A 15462-nucleotide genomic window follows, 5' to 3' on the forward strand; every position below is an offset into this window, starting at 1 on the left:
CTCCTCTTCATGGCAGCAACATTGCGTTAATTTTCACGACGTAAATTTAATCTCTACGTCGGCAGCAACTTGGTGGATATGCAGCAGTTTTATACTTCAGGTTACTTGCATCGACATCGGATATTGAATCATCATTGGACTTGCACTTGGGTGAACTTTGTACTTCATCGTGGACTTTGAATTATCGTCCTCTGGGGGAATTTTGGCACTGTCATCATCAGGGGTGAACCATCTTTATCAGGTTTATGCTTCGGACTTTGGGCTTTGCTCTGGCAGAATTTATAGCATCACCGAACGAACTACACTTCCAGGTACTATCAGCATCGTTGCTTGAGCTTCATCCTCGTGCTTGGCACCATCGTCGTGTTCCACTTCTCACCATTGTTCGTCGTCGGCCTTGCACCGTCATCCCAGGGATTTGCATCGTCATCGTAAGACTTGAGCCTGGTTACGTTGGACTTGAGATGCTCTTCGTTATTGGAGTGTTGCTTAGAACTGTGAACGTTAAAAAGTGCGGAGATGGCTTCGAGTCCTTGGTCAGTTGGATCATAATCAGGCTTTGTATCATCGTTGGAGTCCATATTCTCACACTTGGGCTGCTGCCTCTACTCAATAGGAGGTCTTCGGAGGGAGACCCTTCGTCATAAAAAGCCTAATTCTTCGTAGGGAGACCCGGAGGGAGACCCTTCGTCATAATAACCTTCGTCTTCGGAGGGAGACCCTTCGTCATAAAAAGCCATCGTCTTAGGAGGGAGACCCTTCGTCATAAAAAGCCTTCGTCTTCGGAGGGAGACCCTTCGTCATAAAAAGCCTTCGTCTTTGGAGGGAGACCCTTCGTCATGGACCTTGAATCATCGTTGCGAGACTTTGGCTCTTCATCTTCGGAATTGGGTCATCTCAGCAAGACTTGGTCTCGTCGTTGACACCCTTTGGATTGTCTTCATCAAAGATCAACGTTGTGGAATTTGGATCGTCCTTTGTTTTGCTTTTAGTGCAACCTCCAACTCGAACTGCTGTTATCCTCTTTAAATGGAGTCCGCATTCGTCGGTTGGTCTCCTCACATCGCAGCAACAACAGCGTGGTCAATTGCTCCTATTAGCCTCTACTTGACATGTTCATCGTTGTTGACTTTGCATCTTCGGGATACTTTGATCACCAGCATCGGAATTTGTACCATCGGGATCCTCTTCTTTGCATCGGGACGCCATCTGCTTCGTGTTAGCTTGGTTTAAGAGCCTTCGTTGGCGGGCTTGGAATGGTCATCACGGGACCTTGCATCATCGTCGTGCATACAATCATCTCCATACGGACTAGAGCTTTCATCGGGTTTGCACGCCAGTTTAGTGTCATCGTCTTTGGACTTTGGACGTCGGATTTTGGATTGAAACCTTATCTTCTTAGATCCTTCGTTGCGATGCTGGCACTGTTACTTGAGCTGCTGCATTCTTGAAGGTCAGTTGGTCCGTAATTTGAACTGAGCCTTATGGTCTTAATCCTGAGTTGAGCCATTTACTGGTGAGCTTTTAATTGATGGACGATCCATTCACGTGTGTATCATCACATTAGGGGACTGGAGCGATCATCGTTGCTTCTTTGCTTTGCCTCTTCGGTGGTTATGAAGCAGCGGTTTCTTAGTGACTTTGAGCCAGCGACGTTGATTGGGTCAGGACTGCATCGTCATAATTAGTCCTTCATCGTTCACTTGGGTGAACTTTGTACTTCATCGTCATTGGCATGAGGACGTGATCAGTGGGTTAAAAGAAACAAGTCCATATCTTAGATAGAAATATCATCTAAACATAATAGTTCATAGAACCATTTTCTCAAACAGTTATAAGGCAAGCAACATTCAAACATTATAAGTAGCTTAAAATGTAATAGCTGACAGAGAACTTGATGGATTTTTGCGAACTTAGATACCAATCACGACACATAGATAGTCAAATATATGCGTATTTTAAAGAAATCAAAACAACATTCCATTTAACCGAACTACAGATCCGCATAAATGGTTGAGAAAAGTTTTGAATTAAAAGAAGCATCAGTTGAAAACTTAGGAAATCAACATAAAAAAGGGGAGAAAATCCTCTCCTGATCTTAACAAAGATGGGAAAGGGAAACCCAAGGTCAGAGAACGTTTTTAATTGAAAAAGTTTTAGAAGGTAATGAAAAACTGCATCTAAGTAAACATCAGCTAAAAACTGTTTAGGATGAAATTGAAAAGGTGAAATCTTGTGCTGGTCTTAGAGACGCATGGAAGAATGAAAGATTTTATGAAATTGGAACCAATTTTCAGAAAATTGAAAAATACTTTTAAGAGATAAAAAGTGAAACAGGTAGAATAAATTCTTTACCCATAGCCTGGATCTAGCGCCAAATTGTGAATACCCTTAATTTGGTATCACAACCAAATGAAAGAAACGATATATCAACAGATAGAATGAGATATAAACATAAAATCATTGCAAAATTAAGTGCAGTAAAGTAAAATAGAACACAATAATATACGTGGTTCGACAGAATGTCTACATCCACGGGTAAAAGAGAGTTAAGGTTTTCATTAATCCTTGCTCAGTTCCAACGGGACTTCATTACAAAAGAGGGAAGTGCAGAGAGTTTTTAGGTCGAGAGAGAAGACCAGAACTCCTCCTCTTTCAGACCTAATCGTCAGGCTTTTAAGGGGAAAATATCTTCCACCAAATGACATGTTTATCCTTAGCTTAATAATGAAGCAGGCTTGCAAATGATTCGGTGTGTGCTGTTGTACAATTATATCCAGCTGCGGCTTCTGATTGTCCTCCACGTGTCAATACAGATTATAGTGTATACAGTCATGGTTGTATATTCCCGTCCCGTGATATTCTTCCAGAGTGTCTCGGCTAAATTTCTGCCGTCTCGAAAAAAAATTGACCGTCTCGACGGGTTTTTCCATCCAATAACGGAAACCGTGAATTCTGGCGAGACCTCGGCTGTCTAGGCCGAGGTTGACTCCATGGGATGGGATTGTCCCAACAATTAAGTAGTGGACCAGAATGGTATTTATAACATTCCCACAAATGGGATACTCTACTTTTTCCGATAGACAGTGATCGAAAAGATTTAGGTGTTGGTATAAATTCCCATCAAATCTCTGCGTTTTCACACATTTGTCAAGCAGATAATTCTTCCGATCAGATACAAAATGTCAACTAAAAACGGCGGTGAGAATCGATTCCCATTGGAAACCCGAAACATTCGAGATCACAAATGCAGATTACTGGCAGAGAAATATGAAATGAAACGAATTTTCCATAAAGCAATGAGTAAAGATAACAGTTTACCAAGTGAATTGAGAGACGAACATCGTATTAAGTTATCGAAGTTGCCAAGAAACAGTTCATTTACAAGAATTGTTAATCGATGTGTTTTTACTGGTCGTGCTGTTTATAACATGTTTCGCATGTCGAGAATTGTGTTTCGTGATTTAGCTGATAAAGGGGCTCTGACTGGTGTCAAGAAATCTTCTTGGTAGAAGGCTTCAGAGATTCAGTTTTCAGTGTGGCGGTGAAGATCGTAAACTACTTGTTCAATCAACCCAAACAACTCATTAAGGATTTATATGTAATGGGTTAGGTTTACATTTTCCCACTGCTACTTTTGTGTTCATGTTAGTATGTCGTTGAAGTTTCAATACGATTCAATTTCAAACAATCTACACACAAATTTGCTTCGATTATGTTTAAAATTGTTTATCAGCTCCGTGTTTGATAAATTGCCTAATAAGTGAGTAGCTTTTTCAATTGTGTTTAAAATAGTTTGCGGGTTAAGTGTTTCATAATTTGGCGGAGTTTTTTTTTATCATAGGTAAAGTATTTATGAATTGCCTAACTGGATGTGTGAGAAGAAGAGAAGATGACAATAGAACAAGTTGAAAACGGGTAATGTTTTCTTATCTTCTTTTGATGCATTTAATAATATCTAACCGAGTTTGCAAATTGGTAACTCTAGGGTAAATATTTACACATGGTTGTTCTAATGTACAAAATTATATACAAAAAACTGGTATGATCTTCAAGAAAAGAAAAAACAGCAACACAAACAACTTTAAACTGATGTAAGTCTTACTTACTTAACCCACTTTTTGCGTTCCTGAATCTAGCTTTCAGATCAAGTGTCCCCCTTTGCATCAATCCCCTTTATGCTTCTAAGTCGCCAATAAGGGAACCTTTTAATCAAGCTTTCCTGGCCCATTCGTGCTGAAGTTTGTCTGACTATGTTACTTATAATTCTTGGAAATACTACGAAGAAATCTGCATCATCAGACTTTGAGTTCTGATAAATCTACATACTGCAGTTGAAAACAACTTTCCATATAAACGCATCTCCATACACCTTGTGTTCAAGCGCTGGTGGCATTTATATTGCACTATGCATTATCTTCCGAAACAATGAACTCCTGCAGATAGTGCCAAGATGAAGGAATAAGAAACTAGCATTGAGTGAACTCTTCCACCAACCCTTTTTACCCTTCTCCTTTTCCAAGTCAGTTTTGTCTTCTCCCTGGTCCACCTCCAGGCATTTTGTTCTCAGGAAACTATATGCTTATATACACATGGCCCAGTCGGACAGCCTGTACACACTGTTTGTCATTTTGAGATTGCTGTCCCAGACACCCAATCGGTGCCAATCCCGTTCAGTACCCATATCATCATTAAGCAGGTTCAAAACTGGACCCAGAATCAGTTTTTCAAACCTAACTTGATGAATAATACTTGGCGAGGTTTGAAATCCATTCTGTAAGAATCATCTTTTCAACTATGGGCTATCTAAAACTGCTGCTGATCCTGAATCATTGTTACGTTTCTTAGACCATTTTCGAGATAGGACATTCTTTATCATGCCTTTTGCTTTAATGGCTTTCAACTTTCCCTTACTTAAACTCACTCCTCCATTTTTCCCAGGGCTTAGACATTCTTTCTCTGATTTAAAACCTTCAGCAGCCTCACAATCTAGTGGTTTATCCGTATTGCGGTTCCCGTTTACTTCTGTCATGCCAATCACATTTCCCCGAGGGCTTGAAAGCTCCTTTTCTGCTTTGAAATCCTTCACAGTACTACCAATTTTCCGAGGACTCAACTCATCATCTGCTTTAAAACCCTTGACACCCTCATGATTTTTCACATTCATTGGTTGAGGACTCGAGCATTTCTTGTCTGCTTTCAACTCCTTGACAGTATTGAAATTTAGCACATCTGAGGCAACCTCTTTCATGATTCCCTTGTCTGTACTAACAACCATTTTCATCTCAGGGCTACTTGAGCATGGCTTGCTCGTACCAAAACCTTCGATAGCCTCACACATTTCGTCATCTACAATAACTTTCAGCTTTGTTGTCCTCTCATTGACAGCTCGTATGTTCGGACGTGGCGTGGGTGATGGACTTGGAGATATGATTCTGGAATCTTTCCTTGTATGGATCTTATTGAACGCTAAACTCAACTTCCGTAAACCCCTCCTAACTGTAAGAAGTGACTTAGAGTTGCTCATTTCTTCATTTTCATTACTATTGTTACCACTCTTTTGGTTCCATCCAGTTTCTGCTGAGGTGTTAGTGGAAGTGTTCTCCACTCTATGAATTTTTATATCGGCTAGCCTATTCTTCCTTTTTCTAGGCTCCCATATCTGGGGAACATCACTTCCTGGATGATGAACCCATATCCCTGTCTGTTGCCGACCTTCAATTTTTATTGGTTCGTATTTATCCACCATTTTTTCCGCTTTTACTGGAAAAATAGTTGGATCCGAGAGAGTCTGACCAGTTACAGTTGTCGTGGAGTCTGTGCTTGCTGCTGTATTTGATGTTTCCACGAAATATGGATCACCTCCATCCTGTCCAAATTATATTCAAGTTATATTCAGGTCATATCACGCTGAGTAAGTCTGAGTTATAAATTACACTGAGTACCTTCCTGTAAGCATCAAGAACAGTTACTGCAAGATGAAGCCTTCCCATTTTAATGTTTTGAAGAGGCAACCACATGTCATGTCTCTGCATGCTCCTATAGTCGGTGATATTTACAGAGCAATCCCTGTTAATAATAAAGACACATGCATATTTAGAAAGTGGCGCAACAAGTGCAAAAAGGTGCTTTGCCAACCATACACACAACCCCAAATGTGCCCTGATGGGCGTGGAACTTAACTCGACCAAATCCCAGGCTGATATTTAAGATTGTTAAAACCATTGATGTAAATTCAAATTCAACTCTGTTGGTTCTAATAATCAGAATCTTCTGGATGTTTTGAAAATCAATATAAACCAACATCAAAGACTTTTTTGAAAATCTTCTGGATGTTTTGAAAATCAATATAAACCAACATCAAAGAGTGAGTTGTGAGGGTCATGAGATTCAAAGTTAAATAAGTTCGGCCTAACTTCAATATGTAAGAGTCAGAAATGCTGACCCAAGGGTGTCATCACGAAAGTGGTCTTTGTCACAAACTTCAAGAGTTAAGACATTAGGTGATTCCCATGTGCAGATAGGGATCCTAAATTCCTCGATCCATTTTGGAGATAGTGTTTTCTTTTGGGTCTTTGTCCGAAATCTGTAAGGCCCCAGTTGTCCTTTTACGTAAGGATCAGCCAATCCTGCAAGATAGCATTCATCAGTACGCAGCAATTCTCAGTGAAATCAGGTAACAGTCTAAAATTTCAAAAGCCAAGCTAACCATTGGGATCTGAGGGTTTCATGTCAGCTCCTTCAACAATTTCCACCTTCACATAAGCAACAGGGTCTTTTTCGTTCACAGAGAACCAATTTTCTAGAAGAAAAATGAAGACATTTTCATGAGGTGTATTGGCTTCTTTACAGAGTGTATCAATCAACTATATATATATATATATAAAATAAAAATATTGCAGCATCAAATGAACCCTGCATCCTTTAGTTAAGATAAACTCAGAGAAATGCGTAGTTAATTACACCGTGCAGTAAAACATATTCAAGGATAATATATGCTCAACTAGTCAAACAATCGAATATGAATTGTATTCGACAATATAATATAACATTAAATTGTATTCGACAAAAATGTGACAGTAACCGCGAACATGAGCCTGTCCTAAGATGATGTACAAAGAAAGCGCAGAAGATCTAGAATAACTAGGAAATAAGACGGCATTTAAAATAAGAACACCATCTATGAAGGGTATTGGCTTGGATATTGAAAGTCAACAAAATAATCACTGCTTCGGTATTGATGTACTAGATCCAGCCTACTTCTTGGCCATCAGCTCACGAAGCTAAACAGCTAATAAAATATATCAATAAAGGTTAATTCTGCTGAGCAGTAGGTAGGACAGTCCAGAACACAAGTGGCAAATTGTACAAATTTCCCCACCCCCTTCATTATTTTATTTTTTTAAAAAATTCATTATATACCTGTTGTTGCTGAAGCAAATTTCTCCACGTCAACAACCAGCATATTGGGCTGCAACATAGTGAAATTAAGTCAGGTAAAATTAGCTAGCAATTATTGCCGATATTTTGAATCCCTTTGACCATGATTTATAAAGGGGATACCAGTATTACTTGGGGGTGATACCATTTCATATAGGACAAATAAATATCAACAGATCCTGGCCGTTGGATCGCTCAATTGGTATCACCCCCGCCAATAGTGGTATCCCCCTTTATCAGTCGTGCCCTTTGACCTCTGGATTATGGAACATAATTCCATGGAAGAAGAGACAAATGGTCAGCCAAGACTTCTTGATTACCATAGGAAAATTTAGATCAAATTAAGTTGGGTTTAAGGGTGATCCATGAACAAGTTTACTACTTAGAACTAACCTCAACAAGTGTCTGCTCAAACACAATCCCCAGAAGCTTATCCTGCCCAGAGTAGGGGAGAGAAAACATAACATGATCAATCCCAAAAAAGGTCCATGTACAAGCCGATTTTTGACTAATAACTTACCATCCATCCAGCGATTCCGGGAAATTCAGTAACATCAATCCCGTGATTAAAAATAGGTTTTACTGTCATTTGAAAATATGGTGGTTCAGCAAAGCATAGACGCAAACGTCCAAGGTAAGGATATTGACGAATAAACTTCAAACCAACCAAAATCTACAATAGAAAGGATTAACCTCAGTTAATACTTAACTTCTCTAAAAGAACATTATTTATTGTAAATGAGCTACTCTAACATCAGACTACCAGCGTATAGCATGTTGTCCATATCAATCGCCTCTAGAAGTGTTCCAAGAACAAAAATGTTCTTCTAAGAATATTGAGATTGTGCTAGTGCAAAAAAAAAAAAAAAAAAAAGAATAACTGGGAAGGTATTATTTGTTAAACTGCGGGAAGGTGTGCTTTCAAAGCTTCTTCCATAAGAAGCAGAAACTCGGAAGTACTTAGTTATTGGACATAATAGTAACAGGTTAACCAGTAATCATACCTTCCCTTCAACATGCATGCTCGTCATATGCAGCTTCGTCCACATGCCGAATCCCAGTCTTCTTCTTAGCTTCACAGCAATTAATGCACTCATATCCTCAGCTGTAAGAAAATTGATTCCCAACTCCAAAACCTACAGTATTCATAATGACCAATGAATAGAACTATATAAGTCGCGCTCCATTAATATCACAACAAATGATCCCAAGGGCATAAAAAAAGTTAGATAGACATACCAAGTGGTCATCATCCGAAGACTGGCGAACAACCCTCATTTCTGTTATCATTGGTGGATTTCTACCCAAATACAGTTCTTGAACCTCTGCTTTCTTCTGCTCACATGGTGAATAGAGTATATGAAACTAATTTAGCAAAGAAAGATCCAGTTTAATCACAGTAACCAAAACAAAAGAAAAAAAGGTCGGGAGTAGATTTCTATTATTCGAACCTACACTTGGCACCAGCCAACATCCTAAAACTTACACTCTAGACGGACAAAATGGATTTAGCAATGGATCATAATATCATAAGATTTAATGCTGGTTTTGACAATAGGAATAGTCAACTGTGGAGTACAGAAAGGAAAAAGAAAAGAAAAAACATCTTGAAAGATAGATCTTACAACAAACAAGATTAAAAATTACTAAAACTGGAATAGGATTTATCTTGAAGCACTAAATTTAAGAGAACTCATACAGCAGTCCAAGGTTTGTACTTGTCCAGGAACCAAGGTACGAGCGGGAGTAAAATTTTCTGTGAAACAATCTGTTCCATGCATATAGGCCACACCTTCTCGACTGCATCGTTCAACCACCGAACTGTTTCAGAATCAGCAAGTGGCTGCAAAAAAGAGAAACAATAATCAGGTAAAGTGTTCAACAAATTACAAAATCATATGCAACAGCACTATGGAGGTCTTCACAAGGAAAATAGCATTCATCAAAGGCTCCCACCACCACCACCACACCCTGCTACCAGCTTAGCAAACTCCTTATCCTGATTCTTCAGCTCCAAAAACATCTTCAACGGGTCAATGTCACTATAGTATTGAGGTAAAATCATTGGGTGATGATACCATTACCAGTGACCTGAGCTCGAAACTCGTTAGCACTAAATTATTTATCAACCAAAAAATATAAACATCTTCAACAGATGTACCAATTCGGCGAACTATTGTGACAATAGTGTTGTTCCTATTGCAGCCTAAGTCAGCACTTAGGTAAACCCAGGATTATCCACAGGCCAGTTACAATAGACTGAAAGCAGGAAAGTGTTAAAAAACCATTGGAGCTAGCAAAATGTCATTTCGCATGAAATGAATTTTAACACCTTTGCAGTGACTAGTCTTATGCAGGTCTAAAGTGATTGAGCATATCAATGCAAAATTAAAACATCATAAAAGTATGAAAGAACATAATAATACGAAGAAAAAAACCGGTAATTTACCCTTCTCTGATTCGCTTGTTTTCTTTCCTCGTATTGTGTTTTCTTTCGTAATCGCAGATAATATCGTTCATGAACCTTCTCAAGAAGTAAAACAAGCACAATTAGGCATTCAATTTAACTCCTAATTAACAGATTTAATTCACAAAATTAGATGTACAGCAAACAACACAAAATTTCAATACCAAAGAAAAGAATCAATACCTGGTAGAGATAGATCAAGGAAATAAAGTAAACAATAGGATGACGATAACGAAACCAATCAAGTATCCAAATCAAACCAAACACAATTACGATATGATGAATCATCGAACCTCCTCCTCTAAATAAATCCACAAATCTCTATCTTTGTTGCATTTCTATTAGTAGATGAATATGAATGAGATAAAATTCAATCTGGTTTGATCCAAAAACTTCATCATCATTACAACAGTTTGACTAAATATCTTCCAACTTAAAAAAACACAGTAAAAAAAAGAAAAGGTTTATTTGATGGGTTAGGTAGGTGATGTGAGATGCAACTGAAATTAAGGAGAAATTCACACTATTGACATGGAAATTGAATTTAAAGAGAAACACATTAATCAGAAGATTTAGGAATGAGAACAAAGGAAACGGCGATTCGGTGGTTTAGAAGGTAACCGTAAAAGTTGACGTCTAACGGTTAACTGTGATATATTTAGGCGTTCAGTAGTTGACGTGTAATACACGTGTTATGTTGTGAAGCAAAGAGGTCTGACTCACTTGAGAACATCGGGAAAAATCTTAAGGTCGTGTTTGTCCCCTTGGAAATGACTATCCTAGGTTGAGTTATCAAGAAAATACCTTTAAATTATGTTTGTCTTGTTCTAATTCTAGTCTAGGATATGAATAACTAAATCTTCCTTGATTTTAGGAAGCTAAAAAAACAAGGTTATGCTATTCTCCAAAATAGCCAGGATACCAATATCCTTGTCTGGGTTAGACGGTTATAGAGGTAGTTATTTTAATTAATCAAAATATTTTCAATTTTTTTAACTTTATTGTTATGTTTTTATTTTTTTCTCCGACAATTTTATCCATAATACATAATTATTTTATAAAAATACATATTTAAAATATGGAGAGACAAACATAATACATGATAAACCCGTGATGGATATAACGGAAAAACAAACATCATCTTTATTAATACATCTTGAGATAATCCTGCTCAAGTTAGAGAAAAAAATTCCCTAGCTAAGCTTTATGTAGTCAAAGATCCCAAACACGGCATAAATCTCCTCTGTAGCTGTCTGAATTTGAATAGAAAAGGGGTTGTGTTGTCTGAAACAACAAGACCAATTCGACCTAATTAGGTCTAATAGTCTGGGACAGCTATTAACACCCATGGGCGCTTTTAGTGATTCTTATCAGACTTCACTGATTGTCCCTTATCCTTGACTAGGCTCCGGGTATCACTCGTCCGCAAAATGATGCTCTTTCACTTCTTGCTGCGATTGAAGGCTTTCTTCTTCTTTTGCTCTAAATGACTCCAAAGCACCTATGAAACTCAAAAGCAATCATAAGATACATAATTTACAAAGACAATAGAAAAGAAATCATAAATACTAGGTATAAAATTATGTGTTTTAGACACCTATCAAATTCCCCCACACTTAGAGTTTGCTAGTCCTCGAGCAAATAAAACAAAACAAATACATACAACTCCGTGTCGTCGAGGCTACGGTCACACTTAGCATGTATAACAAGCCTTTAAACCCCTAAGTGTCCCTAGTGGACGAGTTTTAGTCTCGTGAAGGTTTACAAGAGGTGTACCTACAAAACCTTTACTTTTCCAACTTACAGGTTCTCCGAAATGATAGCATCCAACGCGCTAGAAGACATAGAAATTCTGCACACTAGTAATAAGAAGTTAGACACATAAATGAACACAGTCTCATCCTTAAAAGTTGAGAGAGAAATAACCATCCCTTATCGAAAGAAATTCGGGTTCGGAGTGATCGAAAGTCTCGACTCTGACTCACAAGAAAGGGTTTTATGAAGTTGTTCTCAATAATAAATAACTTTTTTATGGGTCACACATGTGTCCAGGTAGGAATGAAGAGAGAATCCTGCGACACCTTGAATGGTAGGAAGGCAAAAACCATCCGAATTGTTTTGAAAACCCACATCTTTTATTGTTTTGAAAGACCCATTTTCCTGACGATCTCTACGAAAGGAAATCAACCACTTAACGAAGGTGGGAATATGCTTACTTACCTCGTTATCCGTTCGACGTGCAACTAGCACCACTCTCACAGCATCCATAGAAACGTCTTCGGTCTTCAATCCTTGTCTTCATCTTCGTCTTCGGTCTTCAACTCTTGATGATGAAATCTTGAACTTCGTAGAATCTTGACAATGTGATTCTTTCCTCTAATTCCTTGTTGCTTGAAACTTCATTGTGGATATTCCTTCTTTCCATTGGCTTTATTGAAAGAATTCAAAACTAAAAACGAACTATACAAACCCAAAATATGATACAAAGGATTTTTCTTGTCTCTTGTTTTTATTTTTTTATTTTTTTCCTTTTATTTTTTTCCTTTTTTTTTCTCTTTTTTTTTATTGAGACAAGAAAATAAAACAAATACAAAATAAAAACAAAACAAAATAAACAACCTAACAAAATTTTCTCTTGTCTCTTTTTTTTCTTATCTTATCTTTTCTTTTTCTTTTTTTTTCATTTTTTTTTTTTGACAAGGGACTTAGCATAACAATGACCATGTCCCAAGTTTTTTTTTTTTTTTTTTTTAGAACAAGAGAAAATAATATACAAATATGATAAAATAAAAAAATGCAAGTACAAAGGCCATGGTGTAAGTACTTTACCGCTTGATTCTTTACAACTTGTATGTCTCGATACCATAAACTCCTGAACTCTCATCTTAATAATCTTCGCTCTTGTACAATAGTCTTCAACTTGTAAAAATTCTGCTCCTTGTCTTGTTGCTTTACTTGAATATGAAATCTGCTCATTTTTGTATTGTTGCTTGTAAACCTTGAACGTCTTCAACTTTCCTTCGAATTTGTGATGCTCCTCTTGTTGATGATGATGGTGTTTCTATGGACCTGTTGGTGTAGAGAGAGATAAAGCGGATGATGCTAACTGCGAACAAGATTACAAGTGGTATGTAAGTTAGCAATTCGATGTCACCATCATGATTGATAAAATAGCACTCAAGAGATCAAAATAGTGCTTATATTGGTGGGAGGTTGGGTAGCTCACCATTCTACCCGGAGTTTACGTACGGTGACACACACTCTAAAAGCACATATTTAGACACGTACAAAAATTGAAGGTCGGTGCCTCTCATGATGTAACATGGATAGTCTCCACTATAGGGGATCACAAATCTAATACCGAATTCAGTCTGCACCTTATTTTCCACTGGCATGGTTAAATCCAACTTTAACTCTCATACAAGTAAGAAACCCGATCACGTTCTCTGTCATCTCTAAGTTCAGTCAATCTTATGAGAATCTCGATGTAATCTTAGCGACATGTATACTATGTAACTCTAAACTAACCACAAGTTGGAGTTTGTTTATTCACTATTTTACACAAAAGTTGAAAATTTCATGAAAAATTTACAATGCAAATGCTTAACCACTCCCCCACACTTAAACTTTACGTTGTCCTCAATGTAAATTGAGTCATTCAAAGTAAGTCAAGGTGGGAAATCTTATAATGATATGCGACAAGAAATCAGAAAAAGCTAAAAACGAAACAAGAATATAAAAATAAGACAAGAAATACTCATCGTATGGGTTGCCTCCCATTTAGCGCTTGGTTTAAATTCGTCAGCCCGACTTGCACGACGAATTCCCCATACACCAATAATCTGAAAAGTTGGGGATCTTTCAATGTAACCTGTTTTGCAAATAGTAACTTCACACAAACATTAGTATAATAAAGCAAAAGTGAAGCTATAGCCCAATAGAAGTTTCCCCCACACTTATTTTTGTCCACACTTGGAAGTGTATAAAGAACATAAAATTCAAGAACTTCTATGGTTTCTTATTTGCAAACTTGCATAGTATGAGAATCAAATGTTTCTAATGGCGGATATCGAGAAATAAACTCATTCAACAATATTCTCGAAGCACATACATTCAAGCCAATAAGAGGTAAAGGAGAAGGATTAATAGACAAAGGGTTAGACAAGCCTTGCAACTCTCGTGTTATGGTATCCTCTTCATCCTTAAAGAATTCAAGTGAATTACTTACCTCTTGCACATCGTGGTCCTCTATCAAAACTTGCAACCATTCTTCGCCCGTCTCTGCCTCAACCAAAGTCTCGACATAAACCTCATCATTACAATCATGTGCAAGCTCGATTGGGTTTTCCACAACATTACTTAATTCAATCACATTCTCAACATACTCGTCATCATTAGGCTCAAACCTTGTTGCAAGAAAGTTCTGTAAAACACTAGTTTCATCATACTCATGTACCTTTTGAATAAGTGTTTGATCATTATAAAGATCAAGAGTTGAGTCAACTACACTAATGTCATCAAATATCTCCAAAGGTTGGTCCTTTTCAACACAATTATCTTCATTTTCAGACTCACCATAATAAGAATCTTCATCGGTTTCCCATCCTTTATCACGACGTCGTTTAAGTTCCATATGAATGGTCCTACTAATTTCATCAACAAGCTCTTCCGAGGCTCCATCATCTTCCAACTTGTATAATTTTTGTGCAAGTTTTCTAACGTTCACACGCTTACCACCATTGGCTACAATAGGTTCTCTTTTCCATGACTCTTCCCTTTGAATGGGTGAATGATCATAACTACGATCCGGAGTCGGGTAAGAAAAAGTGTTGCAGAAATTGTTTTGTGCGATGTTCAGTCCATTTATAGCATTCATACATCTCAAATAAAGCAAATTGAAAGTAGAATTGTCCCACCTAGGTGCTTGACTTACATACCCACTACAAGGTTGTTGTTGGTATGTATGAAAATCACCATAAGCTCTCGGATATTGATCATAGCCAATAAATTGGTTCCGATCGTATTCCATAGATGGTGGGCAATCGTCATAGTGTTGAGCAGGTTGAAAACCGTATCCATTGCTCCAGTATGCTCCTTCCATGTAACAATAAGTACCTGAAACAAAAGTTCTCAAAACTACGTCAAAACCAGAAAATAATAAAAAGTAAAAACAAAAGTAAAAATAATAAACCAAAAACAAGTGACAACCGCTGCCTCCCCGGTAGCGGCGCCAAAATTTTATCGTTGTCGTATGCGTCAAAAATAATTTCACTTTCTTATTACTCAAAATATAAAATATAGCAAGGGCAAGAAATGATCGTTCCCACGGAGAGGATTAGGTTGTCAATATGTTTCGGTTTCTTATATAAACAAATGGGTGTTTTCTGATTTTTATATACTAAAATAAAATAAAAAGTAAAACAAAGAAAAGTAAACAAATCAAACCGAAGATGTGAAGATATTGGTTAAGGATTCGTTTTCATTCACTAACACGTTCTTGTCTTAATAACTAGAATTGATATTTAATCTCTCATTATCAAAGACCCTAGGATACC

The 15462-nt window shown here is 37.5% G+C and overlaps 2 protein-coding genes across 2 annotated transcripts; one reads left to right on the forward strand and one right to left on the reverse strand.

The window, feature by feature from the left end:
- Positions 1-3182: 3182 nt before the first annotated feature.
- On the forward strand, positions 3183-3512 carry LOC113348235 (ribosomal protein S14, mitochondrial-like). Its single transcript, XM_026591947.1, has one exon. It carries the CDS (start codon positions 3183-3185, stop codon positions 3510-3512), a length of 330 nt encoding a protein of 109 aa, XP_026447732.1.
- Positions 3513-3908: 396 nt separating this feature from the next.
- LOC113295563 (C2 domain-containing protein At1g53590-like) lies at positions 3909-10529 on the reverse strand. Its single transcript, XM_026543896.1, has 12 exons — positions 10091-10529; positions 9890-9964; positions 9140-9283; positions 8680-8775; positions 8445-8576; positions 7961-8113; positions 7834-7875; positions 7423-7471; positions 6710-6802; positions 6446-6629; positions 5946-6069; positions 3909-5869 (listed from the first exon to the last, which is right to left on the reverse strand). The coding sequence occupies exons 1-12, from the start codon at positions 10193-10195 to the stop codon at positions 4796-4798; spliced, it is 2271 nt and encodes a 756-aa protein (XP_026399681.1). The 5' UTR covers positions 10196-10529; the 3' UTR covers positions 3909-4795.
- Between the last annotated feature and the right edge of the window lie 4933 nt (positions 10530-15462).

Source organism: Papaver somniferum, chromosome 1, assembly GCF_003573695.1.
Source record: "Papaver somniferum cultivar HN1 chromosome 1, ASM357369v1, whole genome shotgun sequence".
Taxonomy (NCBI): domain Eukaryota; kingdom Viridiplantae; phylum Streptophyta; class Magnoliopsida; order Ranunculales; family Papaveraceae; genus Papaver; species Papaver somniferum.

Coding starts and splice junctions, on each gene's coding strand:
- LOC113348235 (XM_026591947.1), top strand. CDS start 3,183: ATGTCAACTAAAAACGGCGGTGAGAATCGATTCCCATTGGAAACCCGA.
- LOC113295563 (XM_026543896.1), bottom strand. CDS start 10,195: ATGATTCATCATATCGTAATTGTGTTTGGTTTGATTTGGATACTTGAT. Junction 6,630..6,709: donor GAAACCCTCAGATCCCAATG/GTTAGCTTGGCT, acceptor GCTATCTTGCAG/GATTGGCTGATCCTTACGTA. Junction 6,070..6,445: donor TTTCGTGATGACACCCTTGG/GTCAGCATTTCT, acceptor TATTATTAACAG/GGATTGCTCTGTAAATATCA.